At 36.1% G+C, this 23,305-nt stretch overlaps 1 protein-coding gene and 1 long non-coding RNA gene across 5 annotated transcripts; both read right to left on the reverse strand.

Moving 5' to 3' along the window:
- Positions 1–4,022: 4,022 nt before the first annotated feature.
- Positions 4,023–5,169, reverse strand: LOC134669759 (uncharacterized). The gene is made up of 3 exons (XR_010098971.1): positions 5,120–5,169; positions 4,564–4,594; positions 4,023–4,099 (listed from the first exon to the last, which is right to left on the reverse strand). It is a non-coding gene; the product is annotated as an uncharacterized LOC134669759 (long non-coding RNA).
- Positions 5,170–13,097: 7,928 nt separating this feature from the next.
- On the reverse strand, positions 13,098–22,525 carry LOC134670244 (uncharacterized). 4 transcript variants are annotated; one of them, XM_063527971.1, is made up of 16 exons: positions 22,392–22,525; positions 21,249–21,314; positions 20,705–20,745; positions 19,970–20,044; positions 19,354–19,419; positions 18,783–18,857; positions 18,342–18,419; positions 17,721–17,801; positions 17,056–17,133; positions 16,331–16,411; positions 15,721–15,798; positions 15,192–15,299; positions 14,775–14,831; positions 14,086–14,187; positions 13,361–13,420; positions 13,098–13,188 (listed from the first exon to the last, which is right to left on the reverse strand). In XM_063527971.1, the coding sequence occupies exons 2-15, from the start codon at positions 21,306–21,308 to the stop codon at positions 13,387–13,389; spliced, it is 1,014 nt and encodes a 337-aa protein (XP_063384041.1). In that variant the 5' UTR covers positions 21,309–21,314; positions 22,392–22,525; the 3' UTR covers positions 13,098–13,188; positions 13,361–13,386. The 4 variants fall into 4 exon arrangements, with proteins under 4 accessions (XP_063384041.1, XP_063384039.1, XP_063384040.1 ...); XM_063527969.1 differs by having other exon boundaries at positions 22,388–22,418; XM_063527970.1 differs by lacking the exon at positions 14,775–14,831 and having other exon boundaries at positions 22,388–22,429.
- Positions 22,526–23,305: the final 780 nt, after the last annotated feature.

Consider the following 23,305-nt stretch of genomic DNA (forward strand, 5'->3'; position numbering starts at 1 on the left):
ATTTTATGTGATTTTCTAAATTTAATGACAGAAAATACGGATTTCTAATAAATTGTAGCATTAATAAAATAATATAACAAGTTTTGTCATCTACACAATTTTATTGCTCAGTAAAATTGTGCAATATGTTTTAACTGTTTGGCTGTTGAGACCGATTACCTTAGTCTTAGAAGAAAATTTTACTTTTATGCTCTAGAGCATAAAATGCGATTTTATGTCGTCTACGCACGACATAAAGGTGCACTTTTTGAGCATGAGAAGTGAAAAAGCATTTTATAATTTTACAGACTAAGAGCTAGCCTCGTAAACTGATATTATTTATCACAATGAGAGCAATGAAACGTAAGTTTAGAAAACTGTTTAGGAAGGGTATTCTGATTGTGACAACAGGTTATGAACTTCATATTACTTTGACGACCTGTCTGTGGTGTCTGGTCTAGTCGGTAGTGACCCATATAAACCCAAGATGGGTTCAAATCTCGGTAAGGGCATTCATTTGTGTGATGATGAGCATAGATATTTATTCCTGACTTATTGAGTCATGGGGATTTCTATGTATTTAAGTACCTCTAGGTATTTAAACATATATATGTATTATATTTCTCGTTATCAAACTACCTACAACACAAACCTTATTGATCGGACTGTTTTATAGTATTTGTGTAGTAAATTTACTATAATATATAATATTTGTTTATTTTCTTAATATTTATTTATAACAAATCTAGATCAAACTCATAATCTGTTGTACTTTTTGACAATCACGTTAACTACGACTCTAGACTAGTATACAAAAGTGCCTAGTCGTTGTTCTCTAATTTGTAAACAATTTTCCGAGGCTAGCTCTCTATCTATTCTTATATATTTTTATTTACCTTCGGCACTAGTTGATCGACAAGGGCACTGTCGACAGCATTCTGTTAAGAGAAAAGAAAACAAATCATGGTAATTATACTTCCATTTTCCATTATGTTAAAGGTAAGATACTTTGGATTTAATTCGACAGTGGGATAATTTTGGAAATCGCTAAGGTTTACTAAACTAGAAGGAAGCAATTTATATCTTGACAACACTTACACTACTGCAACGCTTACCAAGTCATTTTGTTGCTATAGCAGAAAGTAGTTCTAATTTCGGAGATATTTTCAATTTTCAAAATTATCCCACTTTCGAAGTTATCGCAATACACCTTACTTACGTTTTTATTGTGGTTATCGCCCAGTGAAGTTCTAAAAACCCAAAAAAAATAGATTTTCATAACCATCGGTATTAGTGAATTAAATTATATATATTTATGACTATAGGTATTAGGTATGTTACCTATCTTAACTGGGCCTGTTTTTATAAAAATAAATCCGAATTGAATGTCTTTATTTTTTCATCACTTCATACTTGACCCGCTATCCAGTATAAGGTTGTCCGAGAGATCGCTCGTTAGCGGTAAGAGCGCAGATTGTCTTTTCTCTTAAGTTTGTGAATTGTACCGTTTTATTTTATTAAGGTGAGCACATAGACTAGGAATCCTCTAGACCGAGTTTAAGGTGGCCACTGACGAGCCTTCCAACAGTCCAAATAGCGTGGCAGCAATCCAAAATCGGTCCGTGAATATCAAAAACGTACAATGTATAATATTAGGATGCCGTCCGTTTGGATTAATCCATTGTAACGGCATCCATTTGGAAGGCTCGTCAGTGGCCTGCTTTAGAGCAATTATTTCATGCAACTGATGATGCCAAAAATGCGGGGGTGCGCGGGACGAGGTGAGCAAAGTTCCGTTCCGTGATTGGTCCGTTCAAAGACACGGACGTCACACAAAGACACTTTCGACTGGAACATGGAGTAAAATTACCGTATGCGTGGCAGAGGGATAGCGCGACTATGCTCATCTCATGGCAGGGCTTACTCCTAACTCGTCATGCAAAGTCCATTCCTTATTTTTCTACTACTTACTTTACCGCCTTGCGCACAGCATCGTGGATAATGTAGGTACCACTCTGTTTTGAAATTAAATTACGATTTAAGATTAATAATAATATTTACTATACGGTGTTTATTATTCTATAGATTATAGAACATAAACAACGAGGAGGAAAGTTTTGAGCTTACATTATGTCTTAGCCAAGTTTCAAGGTCTCGAATCCCCCAACAGTGGGCCTGATTCGGATTTTGAAATAGACATCTATTGGATATATTTTAGACATCACCAAGATACGATAACGACATGTTTAAGATCTAACCTGTCAAATTTGACATTTGCGCAATTCTGGATACTCTTGAACGATTTCCACAGGATATGACTTAGAGACTTATGAGATCCAATTCACATCTAATAGATATCTTACTCTAACGTAAAAGTGACATTGGTTGCCCGAATTGCGCTGCAAAAGAGAACTAGTTGATATCTAAACTATAACGTATCTAGAATGGATCTAGTACGTGTCGTCTCTTGTGAATATCTTGAAGTTCGAATACGGCAGCGTATAAGATGTTATATTGCTAGCAAGTTGTTAGTTAATTAGCTAGTGGGGTTTTCCGGGTCAGTTTCCATAGGCAAGACATGCGCATCCGGTTTAGCTTGGGCAAAAATGTTTTCAAAGTTCCAGTAGTTCTTCTTTACAAGTCGGAGATTCTCAACCGTTTCTGGCGAAGTTTTGTGAGCTGGTAGGATGATCATATGGATTGTTTTGGCTGATTCAGGTTTTTTTAAACGGCGTAACCATGGACGTTCGCGAGGTCTGCAGGCTCTAATAGGTATTAGGCGGTTATCACTCTGGGTGCGATTTGCACGTCACTCCGATGTTCGAGCGAGACAAAACGCTATTCGCGTATTTTAGCGACATTCCGCTCGCACGTTACCTATAGATACCTGTGATAACCGTCGTATAGGTTACTTACGCGTGGATTGTGTTCAACGATGAGGCCGCTTCTGCGAACCGAAATTATAATTGTTTAAAAAACTTATAAAGGAACCAAATGGCTGTGAAGTAGATAAGAATAATAAAGAAAATATTCAATTGTTTTTCCTATTAATAGTTCACTTTGAAAAGTATTATTTTCGAGCTGCACTATTTTGTCGTATGTATTACTTTTTTTTCTAGAAAGAAAGGTACTCACAGTATCGCCTGCCTTACAGCATGATGAATAGCGTTGTTTCCACTCTGTAATGTAACGCATTTTGCCACTTTAGTAGGTGGCATGTATATACATGGCGGCAGGCGTACGGCACCCGCACCTTCCCCGCCGCCCTTAGTCGTCACTCCCCGTCGCCCCCGTACCGCGCAGGCGAGGACTCATTTAAGCTTAGAGGATATAACCAACAGAGACGCCATGTCTAAAATTTTCGGTACAAAATAGTCTGCCGTTTTTTGCGGGGGAGGGGCACATCAAATGTATAGGTACGTCATGTCAGATAAACGTCAGTCCATACATATGGTTGACATGTGGTTGACCATTTGCCGCCTATTTTCGACAGAGGGGAACGCCTGTTAATGGCGGCTCCATTGTTAATTACTCCGAGCATTTAAGCGTTCGGTCTATATGTAGCTTGTAGCTAACAATTAAAGATCTTAAAAATAGCCAAATGTCATAAACTAATAAATAAATATGACAGGTGTCAGAAATCACAGTAGCTTCTATGTAGGTATGTAGTAATTATTTCAAATTATTTTATTTAAAACTTACATTGTTATCATGTTCGGCATTAAGCCCGTCTCTGCGAATAAAAACAATTATATCAGAAATCACTTATTGCTTTGATCAAGTCAAATAATTTCATTTTAACCTGAGAGTTTGACCTGAAAATTATGCATACGTTTTATTTATTTATTTTAATTATATTGCACATTGAATATCCTTTGAAACAATCCTATTGAAACAAAATGCAAATTTTTTCTTATTTTTAAGAAAACATAATCACATACAAATAAGATTACACAAAATAAGTAGTAGGCACAAGTATCTAAATGCGTTTGTATGGGACAGCTCATATAATTCACATTTACAAGATGAGATGAAAATAGTTCTTTGTTTTAGTAACTTTTACTTACTTTAACGCTTGCTTGACGATACCATGAGCAACAGGCTTCAAATTACCCCGACTCTGTTCAAAAACACTCATATAAGTAAGTACGCCATCAGATATATCGGAGCGGCCGAGGTGTTCACAATATCTGAACACACGCTCTAACTCCCTGACAATATATATGAGTGTTCTGATATTTGTGAGCACCTTAGCCGCTCCAATATATATGATGGCGACTGTAAAAACCTCATTGGTACAAATAAGGTAATTTCTACGAAATCCTTGATTTCTCCTGCGGTCGCGTGTTTCGACAGTCTTTTCTGGCATGTCGAAGGGCAAGGTTTAATTCCTTTCTGTCCGACCACTGGGAATAGAAGGAATTTTATAATCCACTTAGTTCGATCATCGAACCATCAAGAAGAATTCTAAAATTGCACTTATACTCTGTATCTTTAGGTATTTAAATAAAGAGAAAATTACTTGTTCTCCGACATGTCGGACCGTAGACTGTTGGAATATGCGGTCGGAGGGGATTTGCTTACCTTCCTACTATCTTCAGCGTCCATTTGAGCCCTGAGAGCAAAAATCGGATGAATTAGCAGATAGGTGTTTTTATTTATTGATACTTCATTTTGTAAATTGCTTGTTTTTGTCAGGATAAGTCCTTTGTATGTAAATTAGTAATCCACGATATTCAGAAGGAATATTTGATTTTCAAAGTACATATAGACCATACAGTACAGGTACAATTTTTTATCAGGATAAACTACACAGGTAGCATTCTGAAGAAAATTTACGTATTTCACATTAAAGGATCTGCAAACATTATAGGTCAAAAACAACATTAATGATAATATGATAGCATTATAAGCCATAAGAGCGTATATTTTTGCCGCCTTCGAAGAGTAACATATTATTGCAGGTGACTGTACCAATCAGTGTGAGCGAACATCAGTCATAGTCGTATCAAAATAAGATCAAAACCTTAGCATATTGTTGAATCAGAATTGGACTTAAAGCATTTAGGATACAGGTGATCCGTTTTAGACGGTTTTTTCAATTGGCTGTACTTATGGATATTATTAGAAACGTTCTTACTTTAAACTCATTTTAACGATATCATAGGCGTCTGGCTTCTGTCTGGTACTCTGTTAAAGAAAAGGAATTTATCATCAAAATCATCATCTATATATATTATGTATGTATAAGTAAATCTCAATTGCTAAGAATTGCTGTCGTCTCATTGTATTTACATGAAATTTACATACCTAAAATTTTAAATTAATATTAATATTAAAATAAAAATATTTATGTTTTTAGTTTAGTGGGGTTAGTAGGTTTACTATCAGATATAAAACCTTGAGGAATGCTATTAGTATTATTTACGATTTTATTATTATTTTTGACGTTTGTGAGACACCTCGGCGTAAGTGTTGAGGATGACTCTCGTGAGACCGGGCCGTGTCCGGGCCGGAGCTTCCAGCGCTTACTTTTCTATGACATGACATGACAGGTGATCAAATGATGCTTTCCATAGAAAACGATGGACACGGCCCGGTCTGTGAGTCATTCTTTACCCTGGAACCACGTCGTTAATTAAAAGTATACTTACTTCCTTCGCAACGTCTTCTTCTGCCAGGCGATCTCTGTAAACGATTGACTCATAGAATAAAATCAGCACCAATAAAAAATAAAGTTTTTTCAATAAATAGTAGTTTAGAGCATACATATAGTTTCCCTCAATACCTCCCCTTACCCCCCTTACCATCCCTACCACTACCCCCTTTACAATCGGAAATTAGCAGGTAACTTCTCGTTCGTGTCCCTATATTTCTTTTTCTTATTGGCTGGCGTTTATTGAAACGATTTTAACGACTTTAATGATTGTCAATATAAAGCATCATTAAAGACAAACAAATTTATTATCTAAGTAGGTAAGTACATACGTTAGCACCTGGCGCAGTAGGTCATGGATGACAGCGTCACGCTAAAAATACAAAATAATTTGAAACTAGTTAATTATCATAATACCTATACATTAATTTCCAAACTATACTATCTCACTTACGCCGGAACGTTCACTTTTCAAGGGGTAACTGTAACAAAATATTGTTAAGAGTTACCAAAGAATACTTACAGGTTTTTTAATTCGATTATATTATTATGTTCTTATAGAACAAAAAAATATATCTATGCATTAACCTTATATAATAAGTAGGTAAATATACTTTTCACTACACCAGCTCAAAAAAGCAAAGTTGCATTTTATTCACATGTGAGGCAAAGTAATCAAATGCAAATTTTGAGTTGTTTTCTTATGTTTGCTGGTAGAATTTACTTTCAAACGATGATTTTGGATGATAAATATTTAATAACATTCATTTGGATTTGATTTAGTTTGATTTTGTTTGATATTTTACAATTAATATTTGCTTCGGGTTGGTGTGGTGAAAAATTTGGTGTTTCACTCGAGGGCAAATTTTGTTTAACCCTCGTGCTTTGAAACCCTCGCAACGCTCAAGATTCCATTTAGCGAACAATTTTGGAATCTTTCGCTTGCTCGGGTATCAATATTAGCACGAGCGATTAAACAACAACTTTGCCCCCTTGTTAAAGAAATAACTATAGTTTTCTCTGCTACTGTTTCATATTTAATTTCATTCTTACCTAAATACATGATTCGTGCCCGGCCGAGGCATCTGTTTAAAAAAAAGTGCCTACTTAGTATATATTGAATTTATTTAATAAATAATAAGCAATTTGATTTAATTTATTACGGCACCATTGTATAAAGGATGACTCATCCTAGACCGACCCAAGCCCGGGCCGAGGCGTCCTACGCGTCATTTTCTAAGACGGCTGATCGGTGACCACGCGGTGCTTTGCATGGAAAACGAAGCGCTGGAAGCTCCAGCTCGGTCCCGGCCCGGTCATCCTTATGGTAACATTCCATTTCTAACCGTAGCTGCACTACCGGTACTGAACGCGTCGCTGTCATTATCAATTTTATAGTAAAATGAACAGTAATGCAGCTGTCGTTGGAAATGAACTGTCACCTTTAATGTACCTACTCGATTGCATATCATTTGATTTATCTTACATGAATTACTCCATTTGAGAAATCGGCCACCATCACGACCACGATCACGACCAGCGCACCACGGGTCATCGTCACCTGGTGAAGCAAAGCACAATACCTATACATTAATTTTGTTATGCCTTAAATCGATAGATAAGTACCTATATTCGGGAATGATAACGAACTATACAATAAGGAAAGCCCTTCTGTAATTGGTAAAGCAAAATCAGTATGTAGCTCTGCTTAGAATTAATTGAAAAACTAAAACTATATTAGAAGATAATTAATTCCTCTGGGTTGGAAGGTCAGAAGGCAGTAGCTTTCGCAAAAACTTGTGCCTACGTCAAATCATGGAATTAGTGTTCAAGCGGATACCAGGCTCACATGACCCGTGGCCAATGTGCCCGGTTAAAGCGAAGAAGAAGAATTCTTTATGTCCGTTATCATCAGCTTATGCCTATAATATGTACGTCGCACTATTAGGCACAGTGATGAGAAATTTAGTGTTCCTTGTGTCGCAGTAGGCCTTCTGTCTTTCTCGCATCGATAAAGAGCGTAAATAATATTTATTCTATAAAAATAATACCTAGTACATACGTACCTAAAGTTTAGCAAATTTGGTCTTGAAATTAGGTGGCGAAATGCCGTTAAAGTATTTATCACAGGTTTTATATAACTTCTTGATAGCTTAACACGATTAACACGATAGTGTGGCGAATTCAATTTACTAATAACAAATTTGTATTGAATGCCAGTTAAAATACCTAGGTTTAACCTCAACTAATTATAAATAATAATAAGACAAAACTTAGGTAACTCAAGTTGGAGTTGGAACGTTTTCACATTATGGACTGGAGTTATGAGCGTTTCCACGTAGTTTTCACACTATGCGATCCGTTGTGGAATGTCCGACGAACCTTGGAGAAAAGCAGTTGACTAGACAGTACCCTATGGCATCAAGTCCATCGGGTTAGGTTTAGGTAATCCTTTGGGACCCGGGTATGTCCTTGAACTACGTCTAAGTCCATCGGTGGATGGTCAGCAGCATCCCTTAAGTACGGTAAATTATACTGCGATCGCCAACCCGCCTGCCAAGCGTGGCGATTATGGCATTTACCCCCTAGTATGATAGGTAAGCATAGCCAAACCGCGGCCTCGAGTTTCCAGCGACTTCCGGTGCTTTGGCTATGGTAGCGGTCAGCGGAGTCAGGGGTGCTAAGGCTTCTGGGGGAGGCCTATGTCCAGCAGTGGACGTCTTTCGGTTGATATGATGATGATGATGATGAATCTTTTGAACACAATATCGATATTGGATCGGAAATAGTGAAGATGCTGTTACAGAACCCCAAAGACACGTGAGTAACAAATAGCCAGCCAATAAAGTTGTCATTTTTATAGAAAGGCTGTAACTAATCGATTTTGTTTACAAGTTTTAATAATAAGCAACAATTAAGTGTTATTATATAAATGTATCATATCCATTGCGAATCAATTTGGTTTAGTATATTATTATTTTTTGTATACCTATCTGTGATTTTTCATTTTCAAGCTTTTCAATAGCGCTGTACTCGTATTAGGTCTATTTTGTTGTTTTCAAATAATCATGATTTTCTGTTTCAAGTCTCGCACTAAAAAAACGATAGTAACAATCAAGCCCTTGTTCAACCCCCTGGGTGATAAACATACAGGGTGATTCAGGAGACGTGAGCAATACTAACACTGCGCATTTTGCAAATTAGAAGCAACTGTTTCGTATCAGTATTAGTGAGGTTAACGTTAATTTCCTACTCGTGTTAAAAAAAAAATGATTTACGACATGCATGGTCACCCTAAAATTAGAATACTAAACTACCGATATTCTGTGTCAAATTGAATGTCATCACTGTCATCACGGTCTGGTTACTTTTGAAAACTCGTATCTCACTCAAGTTTGACAGTTTATTTTCTTCGTAATCAAAATGCTGTCATTACGGTTAAATGGCTCCTCTTCACGTTGGGCCAACGCCAACGCCAACGCGGGACGCATTTATGCGTTAGAGGGAGCAAGTGATATTGCTATCTCATTCTACCGCATGGCTGCGTCCCTCGTTGGCGTTGGCGTTGGCCCAATGTGAAGAGGAGCCTAAAGAGGTTTTATGTTTATTAATTAGGTCTTGTAGGGTAACCATGATTGTAGAGAGTTAAATTTGCCCTCACCAAAAAGTTAAAAATAGGAAAAAGTGTCGTTGTTACACCTAAATATGACGGTGACCGATCAATTATCAGTTACTGAGTGTGCAGGATTAGTCCTGCTCACGTCTTATGAACATACCCCGGCCGGCGAGAGCAAAAATGCGTTGACAGCTTAATAGTGCGAGGACACACACTTTGGTCGATGTCGATAAAAACAACACGATGTACTGGACCACCGTTATGATATGCAGAAGTATTAATTATTGTTGTAAACAAAATTAAAACCAAGTGCTTGTATTTATTCAGTATTTTATGTAATTTTCGTAATATACAATTAGCATTTTTTCTAAATTTTCTGATTTTAAACTCCTTCGCCTTGCCGATAAAATCCATTTCATCCAACTAAAGGACCGTTCTAAATCTACTGTAGTAATCGGAGCAAAACGAAATAATTCATAGTGATTATGAATTTGTTCTGTATTAGGTAGTTCCACTTCTCTGCCAGATATCAATTTATTTAAATTGTTTAAAGTTAAAATGCCAACGTTCTTCTTCAACACATTCTGATACTTATTGTGAATAACTTTATAATAATAATAATTTTATGTTGATAGAAAATTGTTTTAGGGTTATTCTTAGAAACGCGTGGAGGTATCAAGTTGAAATAAATAACAAATTCTAATGCTCAGTTTAAAAAAAAATTGTGCTTAATTAAAAGTCGACTATTCTATCGACATCCATATGTCGATAGAATAGTCGATATTTAATTAAGCACTAGGAGCAGACGCATTTTTGCTCTCGCCGGCCGGGGTATGCTTATGAATCACCCTGTATTGTGTTTATTTACGAGGTTTCAAAATCCCCGATGCATACTTTCAACCCATTTATCCCCTTTTGAGTTAATTCAATGTGTAGACTTGAAACTTTGTAAAAAGATATGTTATTAGTTATTATTTATGAGTCGAATACGAGTAACAAAATGTGTATAATTTTTTTTTTTAATTCATGCCCAAAGGGGGTTCAAAGCTTATATCGGATACAAATACTTTGAAACTTTTTATTAAGATGTAATAATAAAATACAGGAAAAGTAATGTCAGCGTTTTTGAAAATTCTTCCGCTAAGCCACCTTAAGGCACTATAGCCCGGGAGGTAGCGTCATAAGGTGCAAATTTTGGTATCGGATGAATTCACTTAGCACAGATGTAATATACGTAAAGCTAAACTAATTGAGCCCGGTAGAGGCAGGGAGGGGGCAGTCTAAGTTATTTTTTATTGGATTCAGGCTTTCAACTCCTTTTTAACCCCGTTAGAGGATGAATTTTTAAAAACGCTGAAATTTCTTTTCTTGTATTCTAATAATATGCGCATATAAATATTTCAAGCCCCAGACTCGAAAAAAATTATGATCTCCATACAAATTTTCAACCCATATTTCGCCACCTTAGGGGATGAATTTTCAAAAACGCTGAAATTACTTTTCTTGATTTTCAATAATATATCTTTTAACTAAGTTTGAAATTATTAGCTTAAAATAAGACATGATCCCCATACAAACTTTCATCCCCTTTTTAACCCCCTTAGGGGTTGAGTTTTTCAAAATCGCTTCTTATCTCTTATACACATTATCAATGTAACATGGTGTGCAAATTTCAACTTTCTAGCATTTGTAGTTTCGGCCGATTTTGATTTGGTCGTCAATATTTTAATTTTTTTCTATTAAACTGTAAAATTAATGTCTCAAAAATGAATTCCTCTTGCCCGATTTATCAAGGAATGACACCAAACTCGAGGTGGTGGGTAAATAGAAGCCGATATGTGGCGTGTAACTTTGGATGCCCTCCTGCCTACCCACCAGGGGGTGGCGGATGGCTACCGGGCTGGATTGGCTTAGCTTTACGTATACTACATCTGTGCCAAGTGAATTCATCCGATACCAAAATTTGCAAGTTCCATACATTGGGTGACACTACTTCCCTCACTACTAAAAAGGAGGTTAAATGTCTGTACCAGGCTTCGAGCAACACCGGCTTCCGACACGTCGGAAGGGAGGGGCCCAAGCGATATCTCGCCGTACAAATCTTTCTGCCATTTTTCGCGGGGGGAAAGGTGCACACAGTCGCATTTCTCACACACTTACATACAAAATCCAATCTGTAATGACGACACAAATACATAGAAAATGACACACGTCAAAGACAAATCTTGGAAACCTCGATCTCTTTTTGTGTACGGACGAGTGACTAGTGTCACAACACGCACACTAACACATTTTCGTTGAAGTATGTCATTGTATTCTGAGAGATGAGAAGTCGGATTTGTCGCTCGACCGATCCGCAATTTGTACTGAGCGAGCAAAATCGATAAATCCAACAATTACTTGAGACTAAAATATAATAATTGTATTTAAATGTAATTTTACGTATGATATGTAAAAAAAAAATTACATGTGAAATGTATCACTTTCTTTTTGTAAATTGGATGTCCCCGACCTCTTTTTATAACAAAAAACCGAGCAAATAGGCATTTTTGTGCAGCAGTGTTCACGCGCGCGTCTGGACTCGGTCTAGTGAAAAATCCAAGTGCAACTAGTTTTATTACCCGCGCTAGATTAAATTGACGCGCTAATCTTGTACCTCGGCAGAGGGGAAATAGTGCGAATGCCGCCTCCCTTCCGTGTTGCTCGAAGGTACCAGGCATAAAACTATTTTTACGCGATATATGAGCGGTATGAAATTTTGTGAAAAGGCAATATTATAACCTCTAGCCGCCCATACGTCAAACCTTACCAAGCAAAATGAAATTTTATTATGTCAACATAAAGTTCAAATTAGAATGAAACAGGAGACCTTTTTATAGGTCTCTGGGCGGCTAGAGGATAAAACAAGAAATGTGATTTTTGTTTTTGTTGAAAAATAATCCGCTAAGGTGGTGAAAAGTGGGTTGATAATATGTATCGGAAACGATTATTTTGTGCGAGAGACACTTTGAAACTTTGTAGAAAAACACAATATCGGAAAGCAAGAAAAGTGATTTCAGTGTTTTTGAAATTGGATCTCCTAAGGTGGTGAAAATGGGGTTGAACTTGTGTGTTTGTATGTGTTATCAAAATATTAACCTAACTGCTATTTTTTGCTACACAATGTTCCAGAACCATTATTAGTACCTTGTGCAACAAAGGGGGTAGGTACCGTAAAATGGGGTGAGTTATGTGAAATTCGACTTTCAAACCTCGATAAAATTTTATTTTTACATGTGAAAACTGAATGGTGTATATAATAAGTGGTTCGGACGTTTGTATTTTAGTTTGTATTTTATTTTGGGTAGTTCCATTTCATAACTTTGACGATAAAGAGGAAAACCCACCTCACCCCGAAGTGCCTTGTATTTGGGGTGAGAGGGTTTTTCATACAAAGGTGATTTTGGAAGATTGTTGGATCGATTTTTTTTTATTATGCGTATTACTATAGCCGCATTTTATATTGGAATACATTATTTTTGTAGCAGTAGCCTTAAAATCCCTTCTCACACTCTCTCAAACCTTCTCTCTCCATTTATAACCCAACTCTCCCCGCGAAACCTACTCACCCCGTTTTACGGTAAGTGAAATAAATATTGGAAACATCTCGTGCGATGTAATGTGAACGTTTGTATTATTCCAGTAGTATCAATATCATAACAGATTTCAAAATCTAAGATGTGCTCCTAAAAAACTGCTTGTCACTCCTGCAATATGATGTACTAAGTAAGAATACATTGTGAAGCTGCCAACTAATGGGACCCCTGGGATTTTTCTTTAGGTTGTGCTGTCAATGAAAAAACGATGTTTGAATTTAGAAAAAAAGTATAATTTATTATCAATAATTAATTGTGATCCGCTCAATCGAGTTGTGGCTGCGATGCGTCGCAGCACTGATCTGTAAATTGAAAAACAAAATTTTGAGTAATAATTGTACATTTTAGCATAATACATACATTAATCATACTGAAACTATAAGAGTTTCTAATCTAATCGACAACGGAACCCTTAAGATTCATCTTATTTCAATTACAAAAACTTAATTTCTAAAATTTAATCTAAATACTTACCGTCAAGAAATAAAGCTACATCACATCTAATCGTCTTGGTCTTGTTTTTGCCAGGCTGACCTGTAACACACAAAGAAAAGCTTATTTAGGAGTAGGTACAAATATGTATTAAAATAAATATAACGAATCAAATATTCAATGATGTTAACTTTTGTTTACTTGAATTCTTGAATTAGTATGGCCGATGTTATAGGCAGCGTACATGTAATGTAGAGGACAGCACAGAACATGCAATACTGTCTTATTATGCGATGCAATATGGCCTATGTCCAGCAGTGGACGTCCTCTGGCTGATATGATGAATATGATCGAGGAACAAAGGGGTATGCATACGAATGGGGGTCGTAACCACAATTACTCTAACGCAGCGGTTCTGAAACTTTTTTAGTGAAGCGAAATATTTGACGAAACCCCAAATTAAAAATTTCCGTTCGTCACTGTGGACCAGATATACCTATGGAAATGCTGGTTTTTTTTCTTATTATTACAAGTATTTTCGCGGAGCCCCCAACAGAAGCTTTGCGGAACCCTAGGGTTCCGCGGAACACACTTTGAGAATGGCTGCTCTAACGGATCACAAGAGTATACGGCTGGCAAGAACATATTGATGTTGAATAACACTTGATGCATCCATTAGTAGTTTAAAGGCTGAATGACGTCTGCAAACTGGCGGCTCAGCTGCAAACTTATTTACTTAATAACTTGTTAATTATTTAAAAGTTAACCTCGAAGGGTGGTCGGCCATTGAACGGGAGATTGAGGACATTCCAGAGATCGAGGACATTCCAGGGATTCCGTTACGCTGGTCTTGGTCATCCATGTAGTTTCTGTAAAAAGGGTAACGTGTAAAGTCGCCTGCAATAATATGTTACTCTTCGAAGGCCGCAAAAATATGTGACACGCTCTTATGGCTCTACAAATAATACGAGTATGTAGTATCAGATATTTTTGCGGCCTTCGAAGAGTAACATATTATTGCAGGTGACTGTACAATATTTATTTTCGAACACAAAGTCACGGTTAGTAAAATATATTGTGCAATTATGATTTTCATCACGAAAAAAGACCAGTTTTTTATATTATTTTCCTCTACAACTACATCATTAAGTAGAATAAAAAAATAAAACATTTATTCACTAATCGTGCTTACAGCTAATTCTACATTAATTCTTCTGCCAAATCACAATGTGGTTAATTAATTAATTAATGAATTTATATATTTAAATTTACAACTTACGTACTAAACATTTATATTCTCATTTATATTTGTGGTTTGTTGGCAGACGAGGCTCCTATAAATTTTCGTAAGCTATGTAAGTACCTTAGTACATAGTTTATATGTACCTAACTTAAACCTATCTATTTAACCCTTCACCGCATAGGCAGCCCTAAAACACAGAAAAAAAATATGTACCTCATAACTTTATCATTCATAGATAAACCATAGCGTTGCTGGTTATCCATCATGGATCTGTAAAGATAACACAATTGATTAAGAAATTATACCTATATTTTCAAATAATTATCTCTGGAGAAGCCTAGAGGTACTTATAGTACCTACCTAAATATAGTATTAACGTCACCCTAGGTTTTCTTCCCGCTAACGCGAGAAGAAAATCTCACTTCCTGGCTAAGGCAAGACGTAAAACTTTAGACAAACCACGGGCGGTAATTCGTAAAACCCCAGATCGCATATTTATGGCCCTCACCTTCGTTTCGAGCACCTCCGACCTGGAGCATTTACGAATTCACCTCCGTAGGTATGTAATGTACTATTATATCGTAACTTCGCGAGTGAAATTTTCGTCAAATCTTGACTTTGCTAACTAACCTCAAAAGCTGATCAGTCACGGATCTGTCTACACCAGAGCTTACAGCAGAGTCCATATCGGAACCACCACTCCATCCACTCGTCCATTTCTTATTATCTAGAGCGGACCTGTTAAAAAAAGAAAATAATTGATATCGAACATATTTATGTTAATAGACCAAATACATGAAATGATGTTCGGACACTGAACTAGAAAGACTTCAACATCTAGGTAAAATTCTACACCTGTCAAACTATTGCACTAAATAAACCCATATGTAGTAAAACATTATAAATACCATAAAAAGTAAATAATCATTTGCACTACCTAACTCTCACAGACTCTTGCTGCTCCCACCAATTCAACGCACAATACAAATAAATACAGTCAATAAAATATCTGCAGACTCCTATTTATTGAGCGCTTTATAAAGTTGTTTATATCATAAACGCCGTTGATAGTACTTTGTCCCTTTCTATCATTTTGACAGTTGTGTTTGTTGGGAAGGGATTATAAAGGGGATAGTATGTAAAATAAAATGGAATTTACCTTAACATCTGATCAGTAACAGTACGAGCAGCAGCAGAAGACATACCGGTACGCTGTAGCTGGTCTCCCATTGAGGCTCTGTTAATGGGAAAAATTATTAAATGAAATACTGATTTATAATATACTGTGCGACATCTGCGTAGATAATAATATAAAATAGAGAAAAATATACAGCAAATATTATGTCAACAGTTTGTTGTTTTACAGTACCTACAAAATTGGATAATTAGGCCTTTTTAAGTCAGAGGGAATATATTTCCCACCTGATTTTGGACTTTATTTCAAAGTAATTTTGCATAATTCCACATGCCTTATGAAGAGCTAAAAGTCCCATTTTGAACATTTCCTTCCGGATTTTGTTTTTAATAATAAAAATTACGTAAACTACCCAATGAGTGGGACTAAAAATAACTAACAGTCATTGGTATATTTGTGGAAAACCACTGCCTTCAATGGATCAAAAATAAGGTAAGGTTAAGGGGATAAGTTCGCCTTTGTACACATTTATTGTGTTCTCTCTGTGTTATGTACTTGTTTTGTGCAATAAAGTGTTTACTGCTACTACTACTCATTGGATAGGTAACGTCTTGAGAACTGATTGAAAGCTTACCTTAAGACCTGGTCAGCGAAAGAACGGGATGAAACGGAAGGCATGCCAGTGCGCTGCTGCTGGTCATCCATGCTGGCCGTCCTGTAAACCAACATTGTGATATTTGTGATTAATACCCAACAAACCATTTATTATTGAATTTATTAAACAATTAAATAGGTAGTTATTTATTTCATAGGAAAAAGACAGTAGAAAAACAAATAAATAACTTATGAACTAAATACATCTATAAATAATACTAAATTAAAACTAACAACCCTAAATATATCTAAAATAAAATAAGGAATATAAAAACTACTCAAAGAGGCCTCCCCGCGCTACCCCCGGCGCAAAGGTGCCCATCACTATTGAATTGGTTCCCTATGTTACTTAACTATTGAGCGATTTATGCTATATATAACTCATGAACAAAACTTTGACGAAACGTTGTCCTTGATTAGTAAAACATCGGATTTTTTAAATCACTAAATAATTAATTTAATATTATACATATTTGTATAGTATAAAAGACGTTTTTCAACTTCCAAGATGCGCTCTGATAGGTAGGTAGGTAGGTTGGTAGGATACGTATCGTGGTCTTAGAACCCACATATTTTTCGAAGCCATTTTCTAGTAAATTATGAGCTCATCATCAGACAAAACGTTTTTTTGTTTATAGCATAGGTTTATAATGGAGCTCAACTAAAAAAAAGCGTGCGTCATGTGTTAAGAAATAAAAAAATAACCTCAAAACCTGATCAGCAACAGAACGGGCTGAAGAGGAAGGCATGCCAGAACGCTGGAGGTGGTCTTCCACAGAGGACCTGTAAAACGGCACAATCAATAAAACAAACATGATTTGCTTTCTGATACCTCCTAACTACTAGGTATACCTACAGTTTAATAGTTATTTGTTTTACAAGGGGGCAAAATTGTTATTTAACCACTCGAGCTAATATTGATACCCGAGCAAGCGAGAAATTCCAAAATTGAACCACGAGCGTAGCGAGTGGTTCGAATAAATGGAATCTTGAGCGTTGCGAGGGTTTCAAAGCACGAGGGTTAAACAAAATTTGCCGAGTGAAACACAAAATTTTTCACCACACCAACCAAGAAGTGCAAAGTAAGTCTTTCCGAGCTGGTGTGGTGAAAATCAATAAATCACATTATGTTGCATGCAATATACCTAATTTACAATAGATTTAAATTGATCGTCTTAGAGCCGATTTTTGCCCGAATTGTCTGGGACTGCAAAATAACGTTCACTAAATTTTATTGTATGGGAAGTTTCATATAATTTATTTAATAGGTAATGTGGTGGGGGATGCGACCTACAATTTTGCATTTTTTTCATTGAGACCATAATTTGTAAATTATTTTATTTGTAAGTCTAATAAAAAGGTATGTTAACCTTAAAACCTGGTCAGCAATAGAGCGAGCTGCAGAGGAAGATGAGCCAGTACGCTGCATTTGGTCTTCAATGGACGCAGCTCTGTAAACAAAACTAAATGTGTATACATATACCGTTGGAGAGGAGTTTGCTGACATCGTCTATATTCCATGTACCTATAGTTCTTGGTAGATAAAAAGTAAATATTTTGCAACGTACCTTATGTACCGATAGGGTAGTACTATTATTTAATATATGTACTTAGATTTAATCCGTTATTGTTCTTAAAACTCTGACTAGGTACGAAGATGTGCCCTGGCCCGGGATCCTATCTCGTCGCATAATAATTGATTGTCATAACGTAATGTTACACATAAAACTCTTTTCGCATATTTTTCTCCAGCTGAAACAGAAAGTATTTTCGAAAATATTTTGCATAGGTTGTGTAGAATAGGGTAGGTTAGGTTAGTGTTATAATTTGTCAGAAATGTTAATATTTCCAGCACAATAACAATAATGCGAAATGAGTTTTATGCGTAACATTACATTAGGACAATCAATTATTATGCGACCCAATATGGATCCGCCCTTGCCCTTATATCAAGTAAATGATATTGAAGTTATGAAACAAAAGCTAATAACCTTAGAACCTGATCGGCGACAGAGCGAGCTATTTGTGAAGGCATCCCAGAATGCTGCAGGTGATCTTCCACGGAGGCCCTGTAAAACGAAAAATGGGTTGTAAGGCTCAAACATTACTAAACAAACTCTCTCTCACTTTCTCTACTACTACTACTACTATATCACTATTTCTGTATTGTCAGATACCTACCCTGTGACTAAGAGTAGGTACTTAGTTAATAGGCACAGCTGTTATCCTACAGAAAACTATAAACTTTTCACACAAGCAAATTTTAGCGAACACCGGTGACCATGACACAGACGTTTTGGTGCAACCGACTGTCTTGCAATAACAACTTGATAGATAACAGTCGATAGATTGCGATCATCTTAGACCCGCTGGGCTAACAGAATGTCATTACCTAAAACACTGATGTCTCGTGAAAATTAAAAACAGCTTACTTCAAAACATGATCAACCATGGAACGGGTCGCAGCAGAACTGACGCCAGAACGCTGTAGCTCGTCTGCTGAGGCCCTAAAACAAAAAAATATAGAAAATTGAAAACAGAACCTACAATGCTTAAATGTGTCCTGCAAAAAAGTAGCTGTAATAACCCTTTAGATATAGTAGATTGTTAACCAAGGGATGAGATGATGTCTTTCATCCGAGTTGAACACTCTACTTTTTATTTTGAATACGAGAAAAGTAAAATGTATGACTTTCAATTAACTATTTAGGCAAAAGTATCGTTATTTATGGAATGGGGAGTCAAATATCAGAATGGAAATTGTATAACAAATCCATTAATACCCAAATTTCAATTGCTTATCATAAAAAAATAAAAATAAACGTAGTAAACGTAAAAAAATGCAGAAACGTATCATTTCCTGCATACCGTTTAGAACAACAATGACACTCTTTCAGAGCATAAGAAATTAAAAGTATGTATTATGGTCGAATGGCTGACAAAACGTTAGGTTGGGTAAGACGTTATGTATGGCGAAACGTTTAAAAAGGAAAGGAAATTAACCTCATAACCTGATCGGCCATGGCACGGGCTGCAGCAGAAGAGACGCCGGTACGTTGTTCCAGCATCCTGAAAACCGAAACAGATTACAGGTTTTAAAACCGAATTGTGTAGAGACTTAAAACAATGTTCTATGAACCAGAAAAACTAGGTACCTACAGTAATAAAACAGTACAGTAGTAAAGTTGCCTGGAAGAGATCACTTTTTAGGTATAAGACCGCCTGTTGTTTAACCTCTTCTTACTGTATTATTTGTATTGTTTTGTGTAATGAGGTGTGCAATAAAGAGTATTTGTATTGTTTGTATTGTATTGTAATAATGGGAAATTAGCAGGTGTAAGTAAAGCCACTGTTTGGAGATATCATGAATTTGATTTAGGAAACTCTGTTATTATATAGCAGAAATATTTCGGTAATGCAAGGCATGAATGGCACGATGAACACTTGAATAAAATACTGGAAATGGCTCATAATTAAAAAAAAATATACTCATCATAGATCTCAAACCAATTACGTTTAATAGCCACTGTATACTCGCGCATTTATTTAAAATAGAAAGTGGTTATTAATTCGCTAATGTGCGAGTTGGGGCAGTAATAACGTCTAAGTTAAAACTAACTTCATCTGCATAGCCTTGTCCTGAGAAGAACGACCGAAAGAGCTGTCAAGTCGCATTTGATCCTCCATTTGTGAGCTGTGAACGAACGAACTGCTTTTAGTAGTAGTAGTAGTAGTAAACTCGGGTTATTCGCGGACGGTCTAGAACGCAAAATGACTAGTGGAACATTTTGCCTATATCGCTCTTAGTCTACATCGCGAACGGTCCAGAACGCAAAATGCCTACATCATTTTCCGTCGTTTTATCTTTACGTTAGCGATGTCGACGGAGCCCCGCTAACGCGGGGCTCCTATTCTGTGCTGTTTGGCCTTCGGCCATTTGAAGATAACTAATAAACCTAAGCCACCCTAGTGTTATAAAAAAGCAGTGGTCATTTTGCGTTCTAGACCGTTCGCGACTATGCCGTAAACTCAACTCTTTATTGTACAAAAAGACATATTAAAAATAACATACAAATAGTAAGATGCTTTTAACTCCAGATTCACCAAGAATTTTCAAACAAGGATCGATTATTATTTTAAATATCTTTAAAGAATTAGGGCGTCGTTTGCGCGAGAGGGGCTGCGATCCTCGCTCTGGGTCGTATTTGGTTTAGCAGGTTTCCATTGCAGTTCAGCGGGGGAACGCAGCGGGAATAATGGGGACCTTTGAGCCAGGTACGATTCAGGGTGGTTTATTTTAGATTTTCTTTAAGTTAAAAAATAAAATAAAATGATATAATATTTTTAAACTTACCTGAACATATCGCGCATCATTTTTTGCGCTATGTCGGCACGCTGGTAAAGAACATAATTGATTATTAGTTTCGTTTTTTTTATTGCTTGGATATTTTAGCCCTTAATTAGACATAGACCGCAGAAAAGGATTATTTAGAGAGTTTAAACTTCCTTGGAGAGCCTGGCTTCCTCGGTCGTAATTATTTCAGTTCCAAAAAGGGTCGAGTGTTATGTCCAGTCTAGTCCAGAATGTACTTTGCACCTAACGTGAGCAAATTAAGAGTTAAAAAGTTGGTTTTAGAACCGGATTTAGAACGGATAATTAGAAAAATCTCAGTTCACATAAAAACTGCCGGATTCGAACTTTAAGATACCTACGTCAATTTTATTATTTAATAGATCTGGAAACGATATGGATTAGATGTGTCAGTGTCAGAAGTGACGTATTTGTTTGAAGAAACGTCACATTTGACACTGACATATCTAATCCATATCGTTTCTAGATCTATTAGTTGACGTATCTTAAAGTTTGCATCGGGCCGATAGTTTCAGTTTTCACTTACTTGTGCGCTGGCACTCAAAAGCACCATCGCGGCGATTATGGAGACAGCTTGGCGCATCATTGTCACCTGGTCAAGCAAAATAAACGTGTGAATCAGGAAAAAATAATAAAGAAATAATAAATACCAAAATAATTTTAGGATTATTGAATGTAGTAGTTTTCAGGTTATTTAATTATTGTATGATTTATTAGTGCATACGTAGGTACTTAATATACATACTTAAAAAAAACATAATTAAATAACAAACCTACAAAACTTAAACTATATCTAAAAATAAATAAAACTAAACTTAAAGTAAATGATTACAAAATATCCACCTGCGGCATGGTGCCATATTGTATTTTTTGGACTTTTTTAAATGATGAATGTATTTATTATAATAAACTTACCTTCCTGTAGAAAAAAATAATTAAGATATGAAATTGTAACACTTTTTTAGAATCCTAACCATCAAACCATTTAGTTCTAAATTTTACTAAAATCATGTAAACACAACCACTGAACAACATGCTCACCTCTTCTCTAGTAGGGCAAAAATACATAAAAGCTTTATACGGACAAAATATAATCGGAATTTACTGAGCGCCCTCTGTATAAGTAACCTTCCACGCAGTTTACAGATATTTGTTCCTGATTCCTGAGTCATGGTTGTTTTCTATGTACATATTTAAGTGTTTATATATTATATATATCGTTGTCTGAGTACCCACAACACAAGCCTTCTTGAGCTTACCGTGGGGCTTAGTCAGTTTGTGTAAAAATGTCCTATAATATTTATTTATTTATTATTTTATTTATTAATTTCCCACGTACTAGCTACATAGTACCTAACGCTTATAGGAACGAATTAATAAGTTCTTAGTGTTTTTTTTTTTCAATTTGAGACACAAGCTTTTATGCGGACTAGATACAGCAAATAATGTCTATCATCCATACTTTTAAATTTAGACGAATAGTCATTTATAACGAACGCTTTAAATAAATATTGATTATTAAGTAACTAATAAACATTTGCTACGTATAATGAACAATCAAGAAAACTTTAATGCCATGTTTATGTAAATGTAAATACCTAGTGGTGTAGGTCATATCTGATTTTCTTACAGATCAAATAATTATATTTAATAAATGTAACAAACAAACCTGAATTTGCTGCGAAGTACTCGTATGTGTAAGGATTGGAGTACTGGAGGAATGTACATTTGAAGTTTTTACATCCGTTTATATACCCATACACTGCACGGTGGGTGCGATAATGTTTTGACACATTAATTGCTTTGTATTTGCACTAAAGAAAATTGATTATTATCGAGCCGTATCGAAAACTGACAGAGTGACAGATCAGAGTTGAATACTGAAGTTATAGAGAAAGTTAATATGTGACGTTCCACGGCAAAAGGTACCTTATGGCGGCTGGCGCTTACGTCGCATAGCGCCTCAATAATATTGGAGCGGGGTAAATAACAGCGTAAGCGCCAACAGCCATAAGGTACCTTTAACGTGGGACGTCACATATAGTTACGGAGCTATGCATTAAACGAACGGAATGGTCCTAAAGATTAGTATAAATACCTACCTAAGCATAAGCATTTCTTTTTTAAAGATAGGTCTATATTATCATCAGTCTAAACATAGCTCTAATTTAATTATACAAGAGGGTTTGGTTATCATGCCCACGGTAGCTCCTTCCGATATAAGTAAATTAAGCGCACCTTGTTGGCAACAGAGTTTCAAAATTCTTATATGAAAAGCTTGGATGCCGCACACCTCACCTCTTGGTCACCAGCGCTATCCCACGCCGCATACTAAATAATTTGTACAAATGTAGAATCAGCCCATATGTAAGCAGCTTAATCCACGATACCATATACCATATGCACCAAGTACAACATAGACCCACTGAATATAAACAAACTTACGGAAAAAAAGAAGAAGCCCTCAACTCTTTTTTAAGGTATACTAAATACATAATAGATAATTTAAAATCATTTAATAAATAATACGAACTTAAAGGCAATCGGCCGTCCGTACTCCTAGCGAGGACCGATTGACCCCAC

This window comes from Cydia fagiglandana, chromosome 13, assembly GCF_963556715.1.
Source record: "Cydia fagiglandana chromosome 13, ilCydFagi1.1, whole genome shotgun sequence".
In the NCBI taxonomy this organism is placed as follows: Eukaryota; Metazoa; Arthropoda; class Insecta; order Lepidoptera; family Tortricidae; genus Cydia; species Cydia fagiglandana.

Coding starts and splice junctions, on each gene's coding strand:
- LOC134670244 (XM_063527971.1), bottom strand. CDS start 21,308: ATGATGCGCCAAGCTGTCTCCATAATCGCCGCGATGGTGCTTTTGAGT. Junction 20,045..20,704: donor ATGATGCGCGATATGTTCAG/GTAAGTTTAAAA, acceptor GTTCGTTCACAG/CTCACAAATGGAGGATCAAA. Junction 17,134..17,720: donor ATTGCTGACCAGGTTTTAAG/GTTAACATACCT, acceptor GCCGTTTTACAG/GTCCTCTGTGGAAGACCACC.